Source organism: Oncorhynchus clarkii, chromosome 32 (genome assembly GCF_045791955.1).
Source record: "Oncorhynchus clarkii lewisi isolate Uvic-CL-2024 chromosome 32, UVic_Ocla_1.0, whole genome shotgun sequence".
NCBI classification, from domain to species: domain Eukaryota; kingdom Metazoa; phylum Chordata; class Actinopteri; order Salmoniformes; family Salmonidae; genus Oncorhynchus; species Oncorhynchus clarkii.
Window position 1 is genome coordinate 20,756,309 of NC_092178.1, and position 25,676 is coordinate 20,781,984.

A 25,676-nucleotide genomic window follows, 5' to 3' on the forward strand; every position below is an offset into this window, starting at 1 on the left:
GTAGAAGCTGTTAAGAAGTCTTTTGGACTTAGACTTGGTGCTTCAGTACCACTTGCCATACGGTAGTAGAGAGAACAGTTTATGACTAGGGTGGCTGGAGTCTGACAATTTTTAGGGCCTTCGTCTGACACCGGTATAGAGGTCCTGGATGGCAGGAACCTTGGCCCCAGTGACGTGCTGGGCCGTACGCACTACCCTCTGTAGTGCCTTGTGGTCGGAGGCTGAGCAGGTATCATACCAGGCAGTGATGCAACCAGTAAGGATGCTCTCGATGGTGCAGCTGTATAACTTTGAGGTTCTGAGGACCTCTGCTGCCGAGGATAAGTTCATTCGAGTTAACTGCACTTCAGATTGCGGCCCAAATAAATGCTACAGAGTTCAAGTAACAGACATCTCAACATCAACTGTTCAGAGGAGACTGCATGGAATCAGGCCTTCTTGGTCGAATTGCTGCAAAGAAACCACTACTAAAGGATACCAATAATAAGAAGAGACTTGCTAGGGCTATAAAACACGAGCAATGAACATTAGAGCCTTGGAAATCTGTCCTTTGGTCTGATGAGTCGAAATTTGAGATTTTTGGTTCCAACCGCTGTGTCTTTGTGAGACACAGAGTTAGAGAACAGATCTCTGCATGTGTGGTTCCCACCGAGAAGCATGGGGGAGGAGGTGTGATGGTGCTTTGCTGGTGACACCAGCATGGCTACCACAGTATTCTGCAGTGTTACACCATCCCATCTGGTTTGCGCTTAGTGGGACTATCATTTATTTTTCAACTGGACAATGACCCAACACACCTCCAGGCTGTGTAAGGGCTATTTGACCTAGCAGAGTGATGGAGTGCTGCATCAGATGACCTGGCCTCCACAATCACCTGACCTCAACCCAATTCAGATGGTATGGGATGAGTTGGGCCACAGAGTGAAGGAAAAGCAGCCAACAAGTGCTCAGCATATGTGGGTACTCCTTCAAGACTGTTGGAAAAGCATTCCAGGTGAATCTGGTTGTGATAATGCAAAGATGTCATCAAGGTGGCTAGTTTGAAGAATCTCAAATATTTTCTTGAACACTTTTTTTGGTTACTACATGATTTCATATGTGTAATTTCATAGTTTTGATGTATTCACTATTATTCTACAATGTCAAATGTAAAAAAAATGAAAAACCCTTAAATGAGTAGGTGTGTCTGAACTTTTGACTCGTACTGTAGTTCTTTGTTGTTTACAGGCAGAGACCCTTATTCCTGTCTAAAATTACCACAGTACACTACTGCCAAATTATCCCAGTGTCTCCCTAATTAGTGTTGGGTTTGTTTTCACTGTTTGGTTTTGTTTTGCAACGATTTACCGGAACACATAAATGCCTATTTATTTACCACCACTTCACAGTGACATTGCAAAAAACAGTGTGGTCACTCACTAGGGTAGTGTCCCAAATGGCACCTTATTCCTATGTACAGATGTGCACTTCTTTTGATCAGGGCCCATACGACTCTGGTAAAAAGTAGTGCACTGTATAGGGAATAGGGTGCCATTTGGGAAACAGCCTGTGTTTGTCCCTGGCCTTGGTAAATATTTATCTGATTGGGTAAAGCCACTTGTTTAGGTTGGCTGGTTATTTTAGCCTTCAGGACTTCCCCTAATAGCCATATCCAAAACTGAAACCCAGGGAAGTTCCCTCTTTATATAGCCAGGCCCAAATAATCAGGCCAAACCTCCTTTCAGGTTTCTAACTGCTCTAACACTAAAAGGGCATTATAATCATTTTAACAATTTCATAGTATTATTCCAAACTCAGTGTGGAAATATACAGGTATATTGGAAACACTTGAGAAATGAGGGCTACAGTGTCTATTGAACGTAGGTGGTCCCACATAGGTGTGGTTCCTGATTTAATTAATACATTAACTTCCCATCATGCTTAGCCATCATGCTTAGGGTCATGTATAAAAATGCTGGGCTGGCCAATATTTTGCCCATTATTTTGGCTACCATGGCTACACCCTCATAGAATGACAATGCTAGGGCACGAGTTGTCACTGATTGGTTTGATGAGCATGAAAACGATGTAAACCATATGCAATGGCCGTCTCAGTCACCAGATCTCGACTCAATTGAACACTTGTGAGATTCTGGGGAGTTTTCCACCACAGTCAACAAAACTACAAATGGAATTTCTCGTGGGAGAATGGTGTTGCATTCCTCCAATAGAATTCCAGACATAAAAAACATAGGAAAATCACATTTTTGGCTATACAGGGCCTTTAAGTTGTTTAAGTGTAGATTAAGTTTTAGTTGAACAACGAATTGAGTGATTCATTTTGAAAGATGGCTTTAAGAAGATGCCACATTAATTGTAAATCCCCAGTTTTGTTATAGGCCTACGATCTGTTAATTTTCTCTCTAAATAAGTAGGCCTACCCAATTCATGTTTTTGCGCTATAGTAAGTTAACACCACAGCTGCTAAGACAAAGAACAGAGTTTGATTTGTTTACCAGGTCTGAGAGAGGAGAAAATAATTAACTGGCTCACTCAACACCTGTATCTCCTCCTTGTTGAGTTAGAAGTTGGGCAGAAGGCAGTTGGCAGAGCCTACCACCCCAACTCCTGTCCTCCCCCCTCCGCTCCTCCCTTCCCTCTCCTTCCACCATTGCCTCTGGCACTTCAGACGAACGCTCTTGCTCCAAAAAGAGAGCAAGAAAAAGAGAGCTGAGCGAGAGAGAAAAAAGAACGAGAGAGCCGAGAGCCGGAACCCCTGGAGGGTACCAGAGCTTCTTCTAGTGACGTCACCATACTCCACCACTGTGTTTGGGCTGGCCCAGCTCCCCTCCTTCCTCTTCCCCGTCCCTCCTATCTCCTCCTTCCCTGACAGGAATTCCCCTCCTTGTCGCCAAGTTACTGTGGCTACCGCTGCAGCTCCACAGCTGTTTGGCCAAAAATGATGACTTATGACTGTGTTGACTGATGGATGAGTATGTAAGCTATACAAAAGACTTGTTGTTTGCGTTTCAGGACAAAGGCCAGTCACCAAGTGTTTGTTGAATGTGAGATCAGACTAGCTAGCTTCTATATAGTATCTGGATGGAGAGATACATACTTTACAGTAGTCAGTAGGTAGGCTAGTGGTTAGAGCATTGGGCCAGTAACCGAAAGGTCACTAGTTTGAGCAAGGCACTTGAATTGCTCCAGGATCACTGTTGATAATGGCAGACCCTGCTGGCCCAGCTCCCCTCCACTCTCTGAGGGTCTCGGAGGGAGTGGGAATTAAAAAAATATCTCCATTTCACACACGTGAAATAGGAGAAATATAAGCACCCACTAATGCTATTATATATATACCCCCGTGACTTGTACAGTGTGTGTGTGTGTGTGTGTGTGTGAGCTGAATGGGTGGACTGCTCCCCAGGGGTTGAGGGAGCATTCAGGGTTGAGTGCCGCTAACTGCCACCGTCCACAGCAACGTGTTTGATGAGAGCAGAGGTGACAGGGAGCAGCTCGGCTGCTGTCACTCATAGAGCAACTGTAACAACAATGGCAACCAATTTAATATGGACAGTCATATGGTAAGGGGCCAGGGATGAGGGAACCGACATGTTAGGAATGAAATAGAGTTCATGTAGCCTTCAGTTTTTGCCTCAGAACACTACTGCTGTCTGTTTTAAAGTTTATCCACAGGAGACCTATCTGAAGCAAATGTTAAATGAACATGCAAGGTGTAGGTTTGTTTTAGATAGAACAACTTGTTAGTGTAACCGGTGTGAAATGGCTAGCTAGTTAGCGGGGTGAGCGCTAATAGCGTTTCTTAGGCATAGTTTTTTTCAGGGTAGCCTAATATTAATGTACCACACACCCGTGCTGAATTTCTCCACACCTACTTCTGGAGTTGTGACTGAGGCCGTGTCCGAGATGACACCCTATTCCCTATATCCCACCCCTAGGGCTCTGGTCAAAGGTAGGGCACTATATACTGTAGGGAATAGGGTGCCTTTGGGACTCAGACCTGCAGTGAGTGAGTGGCAGAGACTTCTCCAAACAACCTGCTTCAGCTAATGACTGTGTTGATGTAGCATTTAGCTTTAGCCAAGTGTGCAGAAGACATGGCAACTTCGGGCTAAAGTATCTAATTAATTAATGTGATTACGGAATGCATAAAAAAAAGTAATCTTAGTCTCAGCCGTGCGACAATCACCCAGCCTTTGCTGGCTGTCTGTCCGTGGAGTCAGTTGAGTGGATCCGCAGTCTGGATGTTCGTTCTGTCACACACACACACACACACACACACACACACACACTAGCTCTGGTTCACGACCCGTAGAAGAACCAACCTATGGGGAACTTGAGATTTTGATCCAATCAACTTTGACGTGTGGCTTGTTTTGTTTCCCGTTTTGGGGTTTTATGCAGAGAAAGGAAAGAGTGTGTGTGTGTGTGTGTGTGTGTGTGTGTGTGTGTGTGTGTGTGTGTGTGTATTTGGGCTGGCTGTAACATTTCAATTATAATTTCTCTCCCCTGTCTTAATCAATCATGAAGTGATACCAATCACATGGACTGATTTCTCTATTTTCTTTTCCCTAATTTCTTTACTAAATTTGCGTTTTGTTTAATTTGTTTTATTTTATCTATTTCAATTAGATCAATCTTTACCCATTCCACTGATAGAACATATTTTCTGACATGAGTGATTTGTAAGACACATTGAATCACATACCTGTTTGGTGTGTTCCTGATTGTTTGTTAAATGTAAATATCAACCAGCAATGTCATTTAGTTCTGTTTTCTAGAGCCAGTTTGAATCATTGGGTCTATTTCAGCACCATAATCACACCTTCCATGATTGGCAACTGAGAAAGAAACAAATCATAATTTAGCTCTGCTTGGCCATGTGTTTTGGTTTGGCAGTCTGTCTCTTTATTTACACAGGACAGATTTTTGTCTAATAGCGATGGAAGTTTCAGAATTCACATTTGTCACCACCCGCGCCATTACACAGACACACACCCACACAACCCCCCCAACCAACACATCTCAATCTGACCACTGTAGTTTTATATGCAGTACCAGTCAAATGCTGACACACCTACTCATTAAAAGGTTCTTACTTTTGACTATTTATCTACATTGTAGAATAAATAGAAGACATCAAAACTATGAAATTACACATATGGAATTACAGTATGTAGTAACCAAAAAGTGCTAAACAAATCTAAATATATTTGACATTCTTCAAAGTATCCACCCTTTGCCTTGATGACAGCTTTGCACACTCTTGGCAATCTCTCAACCAGCTTCACCTGGAATGCTTTTCCAACAGTCTTTAAGGAGTTCCCACATATGCTGAGCACTTGTTGGTTGCTTATTCTACAAAGTAGAAAATAGTAAAAATAATGAAAAACCCTTGAATAAGTCGGTGTGTCCAAACTTTTGACTGATACTGTTCAAGGAAGATTCCCACCAATCAATGGACGCCTGTTTGCTGCCTGCCGGTCTACTGCCTGCCTGCCTACCTACCTCCCACTGTTTCCTGTGGGGCCAGCCGCACTGTAAAGAACCCACACCAAAACTTGTGTGTGTGTGTACATGTTCAAAACCAAACTTGTAAGTTGTGACTGGGTGTTTGACTCAGTTTGTGCATAATGCATGTTGTGTCCATTCACTACCTTGCCTATACACACCACACCACAACCATCTCCCTCCCAGTCTATCCCAATGGAACGAGACGCGCCCAGCCCCAACAGGAAACGCTGCACCACACCATCCTCCCACGCTGCCTCCCCTCCTCCTGTCCTCGCAGAGTGCTTAGTAGTCGGTAGCTGATCCCGTAACTAGAGACCGAGAGACGGAGCGAGATTCGCCTGAATTATTTGTTTGTCATGCTGCACGGCTTTTGAGAAGCGAAACTCTCAGACGTGCAGTCAGCACTGAAGTCTGCGTGCTTCCCTTTTTATTTGTATTTCTCCTCGTTCTCTGCCCCTCTCTCTCTCTCTCTCTCTCTCTCCATACCTCCCTCCTTGTCCACTAGGATTGACGGAGAGAGTCGGAGCACTCAGCACAGCACTGCAGTCTAGCACAGGGTAGTCTGGGTGGTTATTTCTTTCTCATCCTCACACACTCTTTCCATACCTCCTGGTCTATTAAGGCTGATGGAGCCAGTCGCTCCAGTGAGTGTCTGTGGGAGTGGGGAAGGTCAAAGCAGTGTGCACTAGCCTGTAAGTCTGCTGATGATGATGGACTGTTGGGTAATAGGACACTAGTCCCTGGGCTTCCTCATCTCATCTACCACAGTGTGTCACCCACTGACCGTAACCAGGAGCTTACTGTACTTCCTAGAATACTGGGTGTAGGTTCTTCTTTTTTTGGTATCTTTTCTTGTCTGTGATTGGTTGTTTTCCCCAGACCCATAGGCGTCTCCAATGGTTTCTTGTAAGGGTGTGACCTAAACATGTGTCAGACAGACCGTACTGTACAGTAGCTATCTGCTTCAGGAGGTCCCTGCTGAGAGCTGCAGAAAAAGCAATATCTTATTTTCAGACGACAGGAAGAGTGCCTGAGGAGGAGGTAGCTCTTTGAGTTACACAATCTTCATCTCTCTCCCTTGCTGTGACAGAGAAGTGGGGGATGGTTGTCTCATCTGCAGCAGCATCAGTCTCACTTTTCCCATCTCTCAATTCAGTGGGGCTTTATTGGTATTGTAAACATTTTATATTGTCTAAGCAAGTGAAATAAACAAACAAAAGTGAGAGGACAACAGCATCAACAAAAAAATATTAGAAATATTAGAAATGAGTTTCCTCATTTTGTGGACAGTGTGTACATAGCCCGTCTTTTCTAGGGCCAGATCTGCCTACAACGACCTCTCTCAATAGCAAGGCTATGCTTACTGAGTCTGGACATAGTCAAAGATTTTCTTAATTTAGGGTCAGTTAGTGGTCAGGTATTCTGCCACTGTGTTCTCTCTGTTTATTGCCAGATACATAGTGCCCTATTGGCCCTGGTCAAAAGTAGTGCATTACAGTGCCTTGCGAAAGTATTCGGCCCCCTTGAACTTTGCGACCTTTTGCCACATTTCAGGCTTCAAACATAAAGATATAAAACTGTATTTTTTTGTGAAGAATCAACAACAAGTGGGACACAATCATGAAGTGGAACAACATTTATTGGATATTTCAAACTTTTTTAACAAATCAAAAATTGAAAAATTGGGCGTGCAAAATTATTCAGCCCCTTTACTTTCAGTGCAGCAAACTCTCTCCAGAAGTTCAGTGAGGATCTCTGAATGATCCAATGTTGACCTAAATGACTAATGATGATAAATACAATCCACCTGTGTGTAATCAAGTCTCCATATAAATGCACCTGCACTGTGATAGTCTCAGAGGTCCGTTAAAAGCGCAGAGAGCATCATGAAGAACAAGGAACACACCAGGCAGGTCTGAGATACTGCTGTGAAGAAGTTTAAAGCCGGATTTGGATACAAAAAGATTTCCCAAGCTTTAAACATCCCAAGGAGCACTGTGCAAGCGATAATATTGAAATGGAAGGAGTATCAGACCACTGCAAATCTACCAAGACCTGGCCGTCCCTCTAAACTTTCAGCTCATACAAGGAGAATACTGATCAGAGATGCAGCCAAGAGGCCCATGATCACTCTGGATGAACTGCAGAGATCTACAGCTGAGGTGGGAGACTCTGTCCATAGGACAACAATCAGTCGTATATTGCACAAATCTGGCCTTTATGGAAGAGTGGCAAGAAGAAAGCCATTTCTTAAAGATATCCATAAAAAGTGTCATTTAAAGTTTGCCACAAGCCACCTGGGAGACACACCAAACATGTGGAAGAAGGTGCTCTGGTCAGATGAAACCAAAATTGAACTTTTTGGCAACAATGCAAAACGTTATGTTTGGCGTAAAAGCAACACAGCTGAACACACCATCCCCACTGTCAAACATGGTGGTGGCAGCATCATGGTTTGGGCCTGCTTTTCTTCAGCAGGGACAGGGAAGATGGTTAAAATTGATGGGAAGATGGATGGAGCCAAATGCAGGACCATTCTGGAAGAAAACCTGATGGAGTCTGCAAAAGACCTGAGACTGGGACGGAGATTTGTCTTCCAACAAGACAATGATCCAAAACATAAAGCAAAATCTACAATGGAATGGTTCAAAAATAAACATATCCAGGTGTTAGAATGGCCAAGTCAAAGTCCAGACCTGAATCCAATCGAGAATCTGTGGAAAGAACTGAAAACTGCTGTTCACAAATGCTCTCCATCCAACCTCACTGAGCTCGAGCTGTTTTGCAAGGAGGAATGGGAAAAAATTTCAGTCTCTCGATGTGCAAAACTGATAAAGACATACCCCAAGCGACTTACAGCTGTAATCGCAGCAAAAGGTGGCGCTACAAAGTATTAACTTAAGGGGGCTGAATAATTTTGCACGCCCAATTTTTCAGTTTTTGATTTGTTAAAAAAGTTTGAAATATCCAATAAATGTCATTCCACTTCATGATTGTGTCCCACTTGTTGTTGATTCTTCACAAAAAAATACAGTTTTATATCTTTATGTTTGAAGCCTGAAATGTGGCAAAAGGTCGCAAAGTTCAAGGGGGCCGAATACTTTCGCAAGGCACTGTATATAGGGGATGGGGTGTAATTTGGAATGCAGCCAATAATAAAGCCATCCACCATACTGTTTGCTCTGCAGCCTACCAGGCATTGTGCTCCATTGCTGAACTGAACACACATATGCCAATCACAGATTGACTTAGTTGTTTGGCATAGTGGGCATGGCTAGGCCCAGGCACCAGAAGGGCAGAGCAGGCTGTTGAGCGGAGCTAAATGTGTTACTGCCTGGCAGGGGGAGGTGGGCAGGCAGGGGACGAGGAGCCTGGTGTTTTTCTAGTAGCAGGCTGAGACAGGTAGCAGGTAGTGGGTGCTGCCTGTCACAAGGAGAGCCTCAGTCCGAGCCAGGCGTTTGCTGCAGAGATGCCCTGCACCTAATTTGGGCCTAATGCTGACAGGGGCCCTGTTTCATTGAAGAGTTAGAGCAAGCGATGCTCCTCCTCCTCCTTGCTGTGGCTTGGTGTTTCGGGAATTCACTAACATGTGGGCGTTGTAGCCAAGTCAATTATGTTTCACATGTGGTGGTTGTGATTTGTCATTTTTGGTCCATGGGGACCAGTTTAATCACATTCCACCTCACACTGAAGTGAGCAAAGAGGGGGCAGTGTGTGTGCGCGCGTGTGTGTGTGTGTGTGTGGGGGTGGGGGGGCAGCCTGCAATGAGGATAGGATTCCTGGTTGTCATGGTAGCGCCAACGATGACTCGTTTTAGGCCCACGGCTCTGCAGCTTAATTGACATGCATCCTGCCCACACAAGCCACTTCCACTACCAATCTGATCCCCAGATATAATCACTATGCCCGGATCAAAGTTTGACATGAGGGTCTTTCTGCATCCCAAATGGTACCAAAAAGTAGTGCACCAAATAAGGAATAGGGTGCCATTTTGGATGCTGCCTCTATTAATGGGCTGCTGACTGGGCTCATCATATCAGAGATTTGAGAGGGAGGGAGAGGTAAAACGGAGTGAGAGATGATGTAAAGGGAGTAAAATATGGAGAGAGAGGGGTTAAAGGGAGACTCCATGTTACACAATAAATGTTAGTTTTGTTCGATAAAGTCCCTCTTATGTCCAAAACCGTTTTGTTGGCACGATTGTTCAGTAATCTATTGGCTCAAAGGCGGTCACAGCAGGCAGACGAAAAATCCAAATAGTACCAGTGAAGATCGTATAAACATGTCAAACGATGTTTATAATCAATCCTCGGGTTGTTTTTTGTCTAAATAATCAATAATATTTCAACCGGACAATAGCGTCATCAATATAAAAGAAAAACGAAAGGTTGTTGCGCGCACCAAACAGCTCTGGGACTTTCCACTGTCCACTCATTGAAAGTGGTCATTCTCCCTCATTTTTCAGAATAAAAGCATGAAACAATCTCTAAAGACTGTTCACAGCTAGTGGAAGCCATAGGGAATGCAATCGGGGTCATATCCCTTTATATAGTGGATAGGCTTTCAATGGAAAAACACCCATTTAAAAATAATAGCACTTCCTGGATGGATTTTCCTCATTTTCCCCTGCCATATCAATTCTGTAATACTCAGACATTATTTTAACAGTTTTGGAAACGTTAGTGTTTTTTCTATCTAAACCTACGAACTATATGCATATCTTAGCCTCTGGGCCTGAGTAACAGGCAGTTTACTTTGGGCACACTTCTCATCCGGAGGTGACAATACTACCCCCTTCCCCAAACAGGTTTTAAGAACAAATTATTATTCACAATGACAGCCTAAGAACAGTGGGTTACCTGCCTTGTTCGGGGGCAGAATGACAGATTTTTACCTTGTCAGCTCAGGGATTTGATCTGGCAACCTTTTGGTTACTGGCCCAATGCTCTAACCACTAGGCTACCTGCCACCCCCCAAAGAATTTAGGCTGTTCTGGAGGCAAAGGGGGTCTGACCCTGTACTAGATGGGTGTACCTAATAAACTGGTCATTGAGTGTACATAAAACATGTCGTTATATACATGCAATTGTCAGGACCAACTCTTAAAATGAATGATCAAGGAAATCAAAATCACAAAAATGTTGTTCAATATGGGGAAAATAATCCCTGAATGCATTAGTTGAACCCTCAAGTTGAGCATAAAGCTTTAAAAAATAACAAACAAATGAAATGGTTGGTGGAAACATAATTGGCTATTCTAGCACTAAGGTTAAGAGTATATGAACATTGTTTCCAGATAAAAGTTACTGTATCTGACCTGGCAGATTCAATAAAACATTCATGTTCTATGACAGAGTGGAATTTATTTGAATTGCACTGAATGAAATGCTATTTTCTGTCACTCAAACTGAAATTCTAATTCTACATCCTGTGGGGTGTGGACAATTCAATTTGAATTTCAACTCATGAGTTGAATGGGAATCAATTCTGAATTTATCAAAACCATGACATATTACACTGGGTGTTATGTTCCAGTTTTGCTGCTTGAAAACATGGTGAAAGCAGCTGTCTAAGTTGTAATAATTAACTAATTAAAATCAAGGAATTCATCTATGAAAGTGTAACCAAAGGGTGGGATAACCTACTTGTACTACTACAGACTCTGCCTAGGCCGGTGCAGTGCCTTGTGTCAAATGGAAAACAGCTGCATTGAACTGATTTATAGTCTCTGCTTTCTTGTATGAAAGCATCTTATGAACTTCAGATTTTTCTGTTTTCCTTAAGCCTGCACTCGACAGCAGTCCAGTCACTGGCAACCATAACATAGCTTCATGAGTTCAATACCCTAAAACAAATGTTGACCCTCCCTCCGTTTAAATTCCAGTCAGGGATGTTTCCCAAATGGCACTCTATTCCCTATATAGTGCACTAATTTTGGAGGGCTCTGTTCAAAAGCAGTGCACTATATAGGGAATAGGGTGCCATTTGGGATACAGCCCGTTTTAGATGATTGTGCTCTGTTCATTGTCACCGGCAACATAAATGCAGTGTTTATTTTTTACGTTATATTTGATTAAAAATTGCGTGATTAACATCTCTCCATTTTCTCCCTCTCGTGAAACACGTAGCTGTCTGGCTGTCATCCCAACCATGTCAAACATCACATCATAAAAGGCTCTTCTGAAAGCTTGCCTTTAATAACAGGGGTACTGGAATAACACACAGTAATAACAGTAGCTAGGAATCTTAATGAGGGGAATAGGAACAACACTAATCATTCCCCACGGTCTTAATAATAACTCCTAGCATTCTGATTAAGTGTGTTATCTTCATCCCAAATCACACCCTATTTCATTTATAGTGCACTACTTTTGGGGTCCCTGACATTTGGACCCTGGTCATGGGCCTTGTTCAAAAGTAGTGCACTATAAAGGAAATAGGGTGTGATTTGGTATGCAACCAGTGCCTCCCTTTCTCCCTCCTTCACTGCTTCATACTGTAACTGTGTTGTTCACTAAGGTTCAGAGGCGGTGTTGTTCACCACAGTTCAGAGGTGGTGTGCACTCAGTACTGGGCAGAGTGGCTTATACTTAATAGGTGTGTCATCAATCATTTGGTGTGTGTATTCTGATCTATGGTGAATGCTGTCCCTGGTCTCATACCCCATATTACCCCTCAGATTGTTCTGTTGTAGTAGTAATCAGTGAAGATTAGATTGCCAGTGTGGTCTAACGCAATACATGTACAAACAATAAAGCATAATAGTAAAAGTCTACCCTCAAATCCCCTGACCAATGAAAATGAGTATTTATTATTATTTTAAATTAGTTTGCAATAATATAATTTGTGGTATGCTTTAGGGAGCTTTGGGGGGATAGTTATAGTGAATGCCTGGTAGGCAATGTGGTTCTATGAACTGAAGCTGAGGGAAGTGTGTGTGTGTCCGAGGGACTCTGTTACTCTGTGGTTACTGATTCTGTCACTGGAGGCATACCAACCAGGCCTCAGTGCCAAGAACATGCTATCAGTCTGTGTCCCCTGTCAGAGGGCTATCTCAGTTCACACACTCATTCATACACACACACGCCACAACATGCTCCCAAATAAGTAAATACACACGTGCACAAACTGAACTGTGGCTGTTTACGATTGCTAGGGGTGGTGGTGGTGGTGGTGGGGGTGTCACAATTTCATCAGACGATGATTGTCAAGCAAATGACTGTTGGTCTCACGGTAATTGACAGTTAATTAACAAACACATAATCTCCTGGCTACCACACACAGCCTACAAGCCACTGATGCAGACCTTTGGAACGTCTACATTTTAAGTCTAATAAATCCATGTAATATAGCCTATACCTTCACAATAAATCCATGTAATATAGCCTACACCTTCACAATAAATCCATTAGTCTATTTCAAATGGCTGTGGGCTACACTAGTTCATTTAGCAGACCAGATTTTCTTAGAATTCCGTGGCATTATTTTATAGGAGGAAGAATACAAATGAACAAAGCTGAATAAAATAGAAAGGATATTTTCTCCAAACGATTTGAGGGAGTGAGCACATGCGGCTCTTCTGTGTTGTGCGGTTAACAAAGAAATAGTTATTCCTATATGCTTAATTTAGAGTTATTAATGTAACTTTCGTTCTACAATCGTTGGGCTATATGTTTTGTAAGGCTGCATGATAAGGCTAATGATGATTTGAAAAAAGTCGCTTGAAAGGCTTGAGCTCTGCTTTGTTTTTTTGCGCAGACTTCAATTTGACAAGAACTTGATAATGCTTCCAATTTCCCTGCAGCATCCCCTTCGTGTGGCCGTAATGCATCCTAAAAAATCCATGCCTTTTACAGGCTACAAGTGAAGACAGACACATCCGGGACGCAACTGCTCGCGTCCTAATTCAATTCCGAGGTGCATATTGAAGATATTGTAAGAACTACATGTACTTTTCGTCAGCCAACAAGATGAGTAGGTCTAACGAACAGCAAAAGCACTAGCCTATGTCAATCTAATATCCCCCATTGTACAAAGTCGACCTATTCTGTGCAAGAAATAAATATTCCTAACGTGGTCTGGGACAGTTGTGGGATGCGATCGTTTCCAAATGAATACAACCAGTAGAATTTAAAAACACTTTACCCACTGTGGCTGACGCAACAGATCAGAATGTTTAGCTTAAAATGTTGATAGTCTAATAGTTTATTTCTTCACATTATAAGCACAGCAATGCTCATATATATATATATATATATATATATATATATATAAGCGTGAATGTTTCATTAGCGGAACACCATTATCAAAAGTGCAATTGTGTATGTAATGCTTTTGTTATAAAGGTGCATGTAATGCTTTTGTTATAAAGGTGCATTTTTATGGGGAAAATTATCTTCCCTAAACTTGAAACTCACGCACTGCTTTTTTTTGCCAGTTAGGCTCTACACCCCTTGTAAATCAGATTATTGTGCTGCATTTTAAGAAGTTATTTGGCCACTTTAGTTGTGATACAAACCTTATTAAAACATATAGGCCTATGGGCTAGGCTACATGAGGTGTGATACTAACCTTATTAAAACATATAGGCCTATGGGCTAGGCTACATGAGGTGTGATACAAACCTTATTAAAACATATAGGCCTATGGGCTAGGCTACATGAGGTGTGATACTAACCTTATTAAAACATATAGGCCTATGGGCTAGGCTACATGAGGTGTGATACTAAACATATAGGCCTATGGGCTAGGCTACATGAGGTGTGCAACTATGATTTGAAAAAGTTTATGCTTGGCATCATTCACGAGTGATAATATATCATTCACAAGTAATAGGCTAATATCACCCAACAGACTATTCTTGATTTAATCTTGTCTTTACATATAATAAATACTGTGTGAAATTTGTTTTGATTTAGAATGGACCATTATCACACACCTGTATTGAAACAGGGGCAGCAGGGAAAAAAAACATGTAATCTATGCACTTAAATAGCGAATGGAGGGCGCTTTTCTCCGTTGTTTATTTTCATGCCAGCCAGATAGGCTATACTCCTGTTGTAAATATAAGCACGGTGTTTAATGTTAGGAAAGTTGAGAAATAAATATACAGTCGTAGGCCTAGCCTATAGAAAGCTGATTCTCCTATTTTTAGTGGAGACAGTGATTAGAGGGACAATAGAGTGCTGAGTACCAGGCAGTTAGTAAGTTTGGTAGGCTACTAATAAAAAAATATATATATTTCCCCTTTATTGAACCAGGTAGGCCAGTTGAGAACAAGTTCTCATTTACAACTGCGGCCCGGCCAAGATGGAGCAAAGCAGTGTGACACAAACAACAGAGTTACACATAACACAATAGAAAAGTCGATATACAGTGTGTGCAAATGTAGTAAGATTAGGGAGGTAAGGCAATGAATAGGTCATAGTAGCGAAATAATTACAATTTAGCAAATAAGAATTTAGCAACCAAATGGCACCATATTCCCTTTATAGTGCCTTCATGTCACAATCGTTATAATGAGTGGACCAAGATGCAGCGTGGTATGGTTCCATTCTCTTTATTAGGAAGTGAAACTCAAAGAAAACAATAAATCGCAAAATGAAACGTGAAGCAACAATCGTGTTCACAGGCAACTATACGTAGTCAAGATCCCACAAAGCATAATGGGGATCATATTTAGGCAGCCATTTCCCCTATCAGAGACAACGATAAACAGCTGCCTCTGATTGGGAACCATACCAGGCCAACATAGAAATATAATTACCTAGATGACCCACCCTAGTCACACCCCGACCTAACCAACAGAGAATAAAAAGCTCTCTATGGTCAGGGCATGACACTTCAGAAAGTATTCATACCCCTTATTCCACATGTTGTGTTACAGCCTGAATTCAAAATAGGTTAAATATGTTTTTGTTATCCCCCATCTACACTCAATACCAGATAATGACAAAGTGAAAACATGCATGTTTTTGTTTATTTTTGAAAATGTATTGACAGTGAAATACAGAAATATATCATTTACATAAGTATTCACACCCCTGAGTCAATACATGTGAGAAACACCTTTGGCAGCGATTACAGCTGTCAGTATTTTTGTGTAAGCAACTCCAGTGTAGATGTGGCCTTGGGTTTTAGGTATTTGTCCTGCTGAAAGGTGAATTCATCTCCCAGTGTCTGGTGGAAAGCAAACTGAACCACGTTTTCCTCTAGGATTGGCGTCATGGTGGAATCCCTGAGCGGTTTCCTTCCTCTCCGGAAACTGAGTTAGGAAGGACGCCTAGTGACTGGTTGAATTGATACACCATCCAAAGTGTAATTAATAACTACACCATGCTCAAAGGGATATTATTTGTCTGCTTTTTTTCCCACCCATCTACCAATAAGTGCCCTTCTTTGCGAGGCATTTGAAAATCTCCCTGGTCTTTCTTGTTAAATCTGTGTTTGAAATTCACTGCTTGACTGAAGGACCTTACAGATAATTGTATGTGTGGGGTACAGATATGAGGTAGTCATTCAGAAATCATGTTAAACGCTATTATTGCACACAGTGGGTCCATGCAACTTGTGACTTGTTATGCAAATGTTTACTCCTGAACTTTAGGCTTGCATAAATTAGGGGTTGAATATTTGACTCAAGATATTTTAGATTTTCATTTTTTATAAATTTGTACACTTTTTGATAAACATAATTTGGCTTTGTCATTATGAAGCATTGTGTGTAGGCCAGTCAATTTAATCCATTTTAAATAAACAAAATGCGGAAAAGGTCAAGGGTGTGAATACATTTGGGACAAAGACACACTATAAAAAGGTCTAATCGAGATGGAAATAATACACAGCCATGTGAGTTGTGTTGTGGTGTCGCCTCGGTTGTGCTTGATCTTGTCCATACATTGATCCTCATGGAATCCCTTCAGTTTCTTAAAGGTAATTAGAATTACATTATCACTCTGCGTTCACTTGTTTTGCTCATTTTCCTCTAACATGTATCATGCATATGCTGTGGAATTGAGGTATTTTAAGAGCTCTCAACATTGTGTCCCAATTCATACCTTGTTCCCTATAGTGCACTAATTTGGAAAAGGGTGCCATTTGGGACATGACCTATGTGTGTACTAGCCCTAAGAGCTGTTCACATAATGATGGATTTTGTAATATTCTTGTTTTCTCCCTCCCCTAAGAAGGTCTGGTTCTTATTATAATAAAAAACCTCTCCATATCACAACACCAGTGTAGGAAGCATCCCCAGGATCATTAGTTATTTTCTACATTGCCTATAGTGTGGATAATAATCAGCCTCTTACTTCTGGTTTGTTTCTCTGTGCTGAAAACCAACAGGTATCCTTCCTTTCTTGTGTTGCAGATAAAATCGAAGAAGCACAGAATGAACTGAAAGATACCAAAGCCGGCGCACAGAAAGGTATAATTTCTAATCGATGAGCAACAATCAAAGGGAATTAATGGAATGCTTTCACTTTCAACATATGCTAGTTAACTAAGTGTATGCTGTGAGGGGAATTTATTTTCCTGTCCATACTTACAGTAACGCAGTGATTTGTAAAGAACATACTGTGCCATTTTACGTACTGCTGCAACTGCTGGTGTTCTGTGGCAAATGTTGGGAGTGTCTTTTTGAGCTCATCATAGGAAAAAGTATTGGTCCTTTGTGCGCTGTGTCAGTGGAGTTCAGTCATTACATTATGGAGATTACATTTTTAACGCAGGAAAAACTGCCTGGATATTTTCCGTCTGCGTTTCCTCAGGCAGTCATTGGTTACTTCAGAAATGGCACCCTATTCTCTATGTAGTACACTACTTTTGACTAGAACCCTATTGGCCCTGGTCAAATGTAGTGCACCACATAGGGAATAGGATGCAATTTCTGACAGTCAGTGTATTGAAAAAGCTTTGCCTGGTTGCTACACAATACATTTTGTCCTCTGATGTTAATGATAACTTGAGGTAGCCTGTGTCAACCCTATGATAATACTGATGTAAACAGCACATCATTCAATGTACCCTAAAGTCAGTCAACTCAAAATGTTCTTGTTTTTTGTACGATACATGCAAGGAGCATTTTAATTGGTCAATCACAGAAGCTCACGAGGTGGAATACGGCGAAGGCTTTCTTTTTGAAAGGGGTTATGCTAACTGTAAAAACAAAAAGAGAGAGAGAGGTCCTTGATGAAAACCTGCTCCAGAGTACTGAGAACCTCACGCTGTGGCAAAGGTTCACCTTCCAACAAGACAACAACCCTAAACTCACAGCCAGGAAATGCAGGAGTGTCTTCGGGGCAAGTCTCTGAATGTCCTTGAGTGGCCCAGCCAGAGCCCAGACTTGAACCCGATCAAACATCTCTGGAGAGACCGGAAAAATAGCTGTGCAGCAACGCTGCCCATCCAACCCGATAATGCTTGAGAGGATCTGTAGAGAAGAATGGGAGAAACTTCGCAAATACAGCTGTGCAAAGCTTGTAGTGTCATACCCAAGAAGACTTGAGTGTAATCGCTGCCAAAGGTGCTTCAACAAAGTACTCAGTAAAGGGTCTGAATACTTATGTAATATTTAAGTTTAGTTTTAATACATTTTTCCAAAATGTCTATACCTGTTTTTGCCATGTCATTCTAGGGTGTTGTGTGTAGATTTGAGGAAAATAAACTATTTAATCTATTTTAGAACGTAATGTAACAAAATGTGGAAAAAGTTAAGGGGTCTGAATACTTTCCGAATGCACTGCATGTCTATGGTTGGTTCAAATAGCAGATGTTAGCAGATGTTAATGCAAGTGTAGCGAAATGCTTGTGCTTCTAGTTCCGACAATGCAGTAATAACCAACGAGAAATCTAACCTAACAATTCCACAACAACTACCTTACACTTGTGTGTATAAAGGGATGAAGAATATGTACATAAAAATATATGAATGAGTGATGGTACAGAACGGCATAGGCAAGATGCAGTAGATGGTACAGAGTACAGTATATACATATGAGATGAGTAATGTAGGGTATGTAAACATAAGTGGCATTGTTTAAAGTGGATAGTGATATACATTTGTACATACATTTTTCCATTATTAAAGTGGCTGGAGTTGAGTCAGTATGTTGGCAGCAGATACTCAATGTTAGTGGTGGCTGTTTAACAGTCCGATGTCCTTGAGATAGAAGCTGTTTTTCAGTCTCTCGGTCCCTGCTTTGATGCACCTGTACTGACCTAGCCTTCTGGATGATAGCAGGGTGAACAGGCAGTGGCTCGGGTGGTTGTTATCCTTGATGATCTTTATGGCCTTCCTGTGACATCGGGTGGTGTAGGTGTCCTGGAGGGCAGGTAGTTTGCCCCCGGTGATGCGTTGTGCAGACCTCACTACCCTCTGGAGAGCCTTACTGTTGTGGGCGGAGCAGTTGCCGTACAAGGCAGTGATACAGCCCGACAGGATGCTCTCGATTGTGCATCTGTAAAAGTTTGTAAGTGCTTTTTGTGACGAGCCACATTTCTTCAGCCTCCTGAGGTTGAAGAGGCGCTGCTGTGCCTTCACCACGCTGTCTGTGTGGGTGGACCAATTCAGTTTGTCCGTCATGTGTACACTGAGGAATTTAAAACTTACTCCCTCTCCACTACTGTCCCCTCGATGTGGATAGTGGGGTGCTCCCTCTGCTGTTTCCTGAAGTCCACGATCTTCTCCTTTGTTTTGTTGACGTTGAGTGTGAGGTTATTTTCCTGACACCACACTCCAAGGGCCCTCACCTCCTCCCTGTAGGCCGTCTTTTCGTTGTTGGTAATCAAGCCTACCACTGTAGTGTTGTCCGCAAACTTGATGATTGAGTTGGAGGCGTGCATGGCCACTCAGTCGTGGATGAACAGGGAGTACAGGAGAGGGCTCAGAACACACCCTTGTGGGGCCCCAGTGTTGAGGATCAGCGGGGTGGAGATGTTGTTACCTACCCTCACCACCTGGGGGCGGTCCGTCAGGAAGTCCAGTACCCAGTTGCACAGGGCGGGGTGGAGACCCAGGGTCTCGAGCTTGATTATGAGTTTGGAGGGTACTATGGTGTTAAATGCTGCGCTGTAGTCAGCATTCTCACATAGGTATTCATCTTGTCCAGATGGGTTAGGGCAGTGTGCAGTGTGGTTGCGTCGTCTGTGGACCTTTTGGGGCGGTAAGCAAATTGGAGTGGGTCTAGGGCACATATGTCAGAGTCAAGGCCCGCGGGCCACATCCGGCCCGCAAGAAGGTTTTTTACGGCCCCTGGGATGATCTTGATTTATTATTAGAACCGGCCCGCAGCAAGCCGGCAGCCCGCAGATCTTTTACACGCACCAATACTACATTTCCCACAATGCAAAGGTGACGCACCGAGCAGTAGGCTGCTTCATTTCAATATTTATTGGCACAGCAGTCGTCAGCATCACAGTAAAATTAACTTTCAGATACCCATCAAAAATGGCAAAACGGAAGGTGGATACTGAGAACCGGGGGTTTCAAACAAGGTGGGAGTCGGAGTATATGTTCACGAAGGTAGCTGGAAAACCTGTGTGTCTTCTGTGTGGAGAAAGTGTGGCGGTACTGAAAGAGTATAATCTGAGACGACATTATGAAACGAAACACGCGGACAAAAACAAGAATATGGACATGGAACAAAGGCTACAAAAGGCAGAGGAATTAAAACGAGGCCTCAAATCTCGACAGGCTCTGTTCAAAAAAGCCAAATCACAAGGCCAGGCTGCTGTCAAGGCCAGTTTTATTTTGGCAGAAGAGATCGCTAAATCAGCCCGGCCATTTACGGAGGGGGATTTCATCAAAAACTGCATGATTAAAGTTTGTGACGAAGTTTGCCCAGAAAAAAGGCAACTCTTTTTAAATGTGAGTCTGAGCAGAAACACCATTGCCGAGAGAGTAGACCAGTTGTCCATCAATCTAAAAGAGCAGCTTGTGAAAAAGGGAAAAGATTTTATTGCATATTCCTTGGCTGTGGATGAGAGCACCGACATTTCTGACATTGCCCAGTTGTCAATTTTCATCCGCGGAGTGGACTCCAACCTAAGCGTGACAGAGGAGTTTTTGGCTTTACGTCCTATGCATGGCACAACTACGGGGCATGATTTGTATGAAGAGGTGTCAAGATGTGTAAATGAGATGGAGCTGCCTTGGGAAAAACTTGTGGGTTTGACAACCGACGGAGCACCTGCGATGTGTGGACACAGGAGCGGACTGGTGGCGAAGATACGGGAAAAGATGCAAGAGGAAAACGCGACAGGTGAGCTGACAGCTTATCATTGTATCATACACCAGGAAGCGTTGTGCGGTAAAGCCTTGAAAATGGAGCATGTAATGAGCATCATCACGCGCACAGTTAACTTTATCAGAGCCAAAGGTTTGAATCACCGCCAGTTCAAGGCATTTCTGACGGAGTTAGAAACGGAGCATGGTGATTTGCCTTATCACACAGAGGTGCGATGGCTAAGCCAGGGAAAGGTGCTTCAAAGATGTTTCGAGCTTCGTGAGGAGATTTGTCTGTTCTTGGACAGCAAAGGGAAAGACACAACACAACTCCGAGACGAAATGTTTCTGTGTGAAATGGCTTTTCTGTGTGACATTACGAGTCATCTGAATGCAATAAACTTGCAGCTGCAGGGTCGGGATCGTGTCATCTCTGATATGTACAGTACAGTGAAGGCATTTAAAACCAAACTGACTCTGTGGGAGACGCAGATGCGGAAAGAAAATTTGAGCCACTTTCCCAGCTGCCAGACCATGAAAGAGAAGCTCTCTACCAGTGCGTTCCCGAGCACACAGTTGGCTGATAAAATAGGTATGCTTGCCGCTGACTTTCGACGCCGATTTGCTGACTTTGAAGCACAAAAAAGCAGGTTGGAACTGCTCGGTAACCCATTTGCTGTTGACGTGGAAAGCTCACCACCAAACCTCCAAATGGAGTTGATTGACCTCCAATGCAATGATGCACTGAGGGCAAAATATGCGGCAGTGGGTGCTGCGGAGTTCGCCCGTTTCCTCCCCGGCACAATGCCCCAGCTGCGCATCCAGGCTGCTCAAACGTTGTCTATGTTTGGCAGCACATACCTGTGTGAACAACTGTTTTCTTTGATGAACCTGAACAAAACATCACACAGAAGTCGACTTACTGCTGAACACCTCCACTCAATTCTGAGGATTTCTTCAGCTCAGAGCCTTACCCCGAACATTGATGAACTTGTGGAAAAGATGGGACACCACCAAGTATCACCCTCAACCTCAAACAAGTGAACATTACTGTGCAATCACATATTTAGAGTTTTTACTCAGTTCAAGTTTAAAAGTTAAAATTTAATATTTGTTTTCACTGCATGTTACTTCTCCTTAAACAAAGTGTTGTTTTTGATTAATAGATTTTTGCACTTTATTTTTTTGTATTTCAATCCAATTATATTTTAAAAATATTTCAGTTGAGTGGATGATAGAAAATTGCTATTATTGTTTTTTCTTTGAAGTAAATTTAGCCCACTTTTGCTAAAATAGAAAATATAGTCTACTGATGGTGCCTTGAATACCGGTTTCTTTCATTTAATGTTCATGTTATGGGGATATTTATATAAAGGAAATTTGTCTTTTGTGTCTGTTGAAAATTAAAGATTACTGACAGAGCCATAAGAAAATATTGCTTTATTTATCTGATCATATTGTAATATATTTGTTAGGTTTTCAGTAGGTTCAATTAGGTTCACTAGACTATATGCGTCATTTAAAAATTTTTCAATGAACATTCGAACAGTCCGGCCCTCGTCTTGTAGCTGATTTTTTTATTTGGCCCTCCGTCCATTTGACTTTGACACCCCTGGTCTAGGGTGTCAGGTAGGGTGGAGAAAAGAAAAGTGATTTAATTTGAAATGGAGTTAGTCTTGAGTTAACCTGCCTCGTAGCAGGTTAGTTCTGAAGAATTCCTTGCAATTTGTAGGTTACTCCTCTGGTCAGAGTTTATCGTGGAGAAAGTATGCACCCCAATTGACACCCTATTCCCTATGTAGTGCACTACTTTTTGAGTAGTGCATTATACAGGGCAGTAGTTTTCAAACTGTGTTTTCCTAATATTGCTACTTTTTTTGAACACTCAATTATAAATGTAACCTGTGGAATGAATGTGATTATTTGATTTGGGAGCACCAGTCCCACTAGAAAAATATCACTCAGATAATACATTGAATGGCACAAATGGTTACATCTGTATAGATTATTTGTAGTATGTACCAGGTGAAGTGGAGGTCATCACCACTAAATAAGTTCATAGGGACATTTGGGGAATTTTAGGTGTGGAATTTTTATCCCATCCGTGTGCCACGGTTGGGAACCACTGATATAGAGAATAGGGCACTATTTGGGACCTAGATATAAATATTTACTCATGCCTTGAACGCTGTTAAGGCTATGTTCCTTAGCTAGGAAGATTAGTGTTAGTATGCCAAAGAGATTACTACATCAGGAAGGTTCCGGTATTTCCTCTATCCCATTAGATCCCCCCCTGCTCTCTGAGCAGGCCCTACATAGTATCCATCCTAAATGGCACCCTTTTCCCTTTATAGTGCAGTACTTTCAACCAGGGCCCAAAAGTAGTGCGCTAAATAGGGAATAGGGTTCCCTTTGAGACACAGCCTCAGTCTCCTTTTGAATGAGGTTGGGTGGGGTTATGTGTTGAAGCGAGAGGATTCGGAACTAACAATGTATTGATCGTCTAAATCCCCTCTCCAAATACACCATCGGTGATGTCACCAGGCCTGTAAATCACAGGTTAATCCCCATGGAAAGGCACTAGCAATATGTGCTACTAGGACACCATTTCAATGGCTTCTCATTTTCCTTATCTTTCAGTCATTTTTCTCCCTTGCGTTCTAACTCATGGCCATTCCCTGCAATGTACTATGTAATCCAGAATAGTAATCTAAGATAAAACATGGCTGGTGAAAAACTGCATTTCATTGCAAGTGCAAATAATTGATTTATACCTATTAATTTATAAGACCACCAAGCATAACTTAGTGTCTTTTTTAGAAAGTATTCACACCCCTTGACTTATTCCACATGTTGTGTTACAGCCTGAATTTAGCATGTATTACCTTGAGATTTTGTGTCACTGTCCTACACACAATACCCCACAATGTCAAAGTAGAACGTTTTTTTCTCAATGTTTACAACGTAATAAAAATGAAACGCTGAAATGTATTTTGTTATGGCAAGGCTAAATAAATTCAGGAGTAAACATTTGCATAACAAGTCACATAATAAGTTGCATGGACTGTGTGCAAAAATAGTGTTTAACATGATTTTTGAATGACTACGTCATCTCTGTACCCCACACATACAATTATCGGTAAGGTCCCTCAGTCGAGCAGATTTAACACAGATTTAACCACGACCAGGGAGATTTTCCAATGCCTCGCAAAGAAGGGCACATAGGAAAGGAGGATCTAGAAAGGAAAATGGGGATACCTAGTCAGTTGTACAACTGAATGCATTCAACTGAAATGTGTCTTCCGCATTTAACCCAACGCTCTGAATCAGAAGGGTGCGGGAGGGCTGCCTTAATCGACATTCACGGCTTCGGCGCCCGGGGAACAGTGAGTTAACTACCTTGCTCAGGGGCAGAAGGACAGATTTTACTTTTTATTTTACCTTTATTTAACTAGGCAAGTCAGTTAAGAACAAATTCTTAATTACAATGACGGCCTACTCCGGCCAAACCCGGACGACGCTGGGCCAATTGTGCGCCGCCCTATGGGACTCCCAATCACGGCCGGATGTGATACAGCCTGGATACGAACCAGGTACTATAGTGATGTGTCTTGCACTGAGATGCAGTGTCTTAGACCGCTGCACCACTCAGGAGCCCAGTGAAGTTAGCATTGTGAAGTTATTAATTACACTTTGGATGGTGTATCAATACACCCAGTCACTACAGAGATACAGGTGTCCTTCCGAACTTAGTTGCCGGAGAGGAAGGAAACCACTCACGGATTTTACCATGAGGCCAATGGTGACCTTAAGTGTTTAATGGCTATGATAGGAGACAACTGAGGATGGATCAATATTTTAATTATTCCACAATACTAACCTAATTGACAGAGTGAAAAGAAGGAAGCCTGTATATAATAAACATTTTCCAAAACATGCATCCTGTTTGCAACAAGGCACTAAAGTAGTACTGCAAAACAATTGGCAAAGCAATTAACTTTTTGTCCCGAGTACAGTGTTATGTTTGGGTCAAATTCAATACAGCACATTACGGAGTACCACTCCCCATAGTTTCAAGCATAGTGGCTGGTGGCTGTATCATGTTATGGGTATGCTTTTATCATTAAGGAATGGGGAGGTTTTCAGGATAAAAAAATAAATGGAATGGAGTTAGGCAAAATCCTAGAGGAAAACCTTGTTCGGTCTACTTTCCATCCGACACTGGGTGAAGTATCCACCTTTCAGCAGGACAATAACCTAAAACACAAGGCCAAATCTACACTGGAGTTGCTTACCAAGAACACAGTGAATGTTCCTGAGTAGCCGAGTTACAGTTCTGACTTAAATGTATTTGAAAATCTATTGCAAGACCTGAAAAAGGCAATGATCAACAACCAATTTGGCAGAGCTTGAAGAATTTTGAAAAGAATAACGGGCAAATGTTGCTCAATCCAGGTGTGGAAAGGTCTTAGAAACATACCCAGAATGACTCACTGCTGTAATCGCTGCCAAAGGTGATTATACAAAGTATTGACTCAGGGGTGTGAAAACTTATTTAAATCAGATATTTCTGTATTTAATTTTCAATACATTTCTGAATATTTTTTTCTCACTTTTCCTTCTGGGGTGTTGTGTGTAGATGGGTGAGAAGAAAATATATTTAATCAATTTTGAATTCAGGCAGAAAAACAGCAAAATGTGGAATAGTTTCTGAAGGACCAATATCTATCCATGTCAGGGACAAATAGGAATCCTGACATAATTTTATGGGTAATGGGAGGGGAAAAATGTAAAGCCAGGAAATCATGACAGGCCTATAGGCCCTGGTCAAAAGTAACATAATATATAGGAAATAGGGTGCAATTTGGGATGCACACAGGGTACAGCTAACCTTATGTAATGGGTCACTAAAACCACACTCTTTACCCTTTTGATGCGT

At 42.1% G+C, this 25,676-nt stretch overlaps 1 protein-coding gene across 6 annotated transcripts in view; it reads left to right on the forward strand.

The window, feature by feature from the left end:
- Window positions 1-25,676, forward strand: part of LOC139391650 (HIVEP zinc finger 1) — an 86,186-nt gene that overhangs the window by 40,596 nt on the left and 19,914 nt on the right. For 5 of the 6 annotated variants that reach the window (XM_071139044.1, XM_071139047.1, XM_071139046.1 and 2 more), the window contains one exon: window positions 16,883-16,939. The exons of the other annotated variant lie outside the window; for it this stretch is intronic. In XM_071139044.1, the coding sequence (XP_070995145.1) occupies window positions 16,883-16,939 (57 nt within the window). The remainder of the gene's footprint in view (window positions 1-16,882; window positions 16,940-25,676) is intronic. 6 annotated transcript variants of the gene reach the window in all.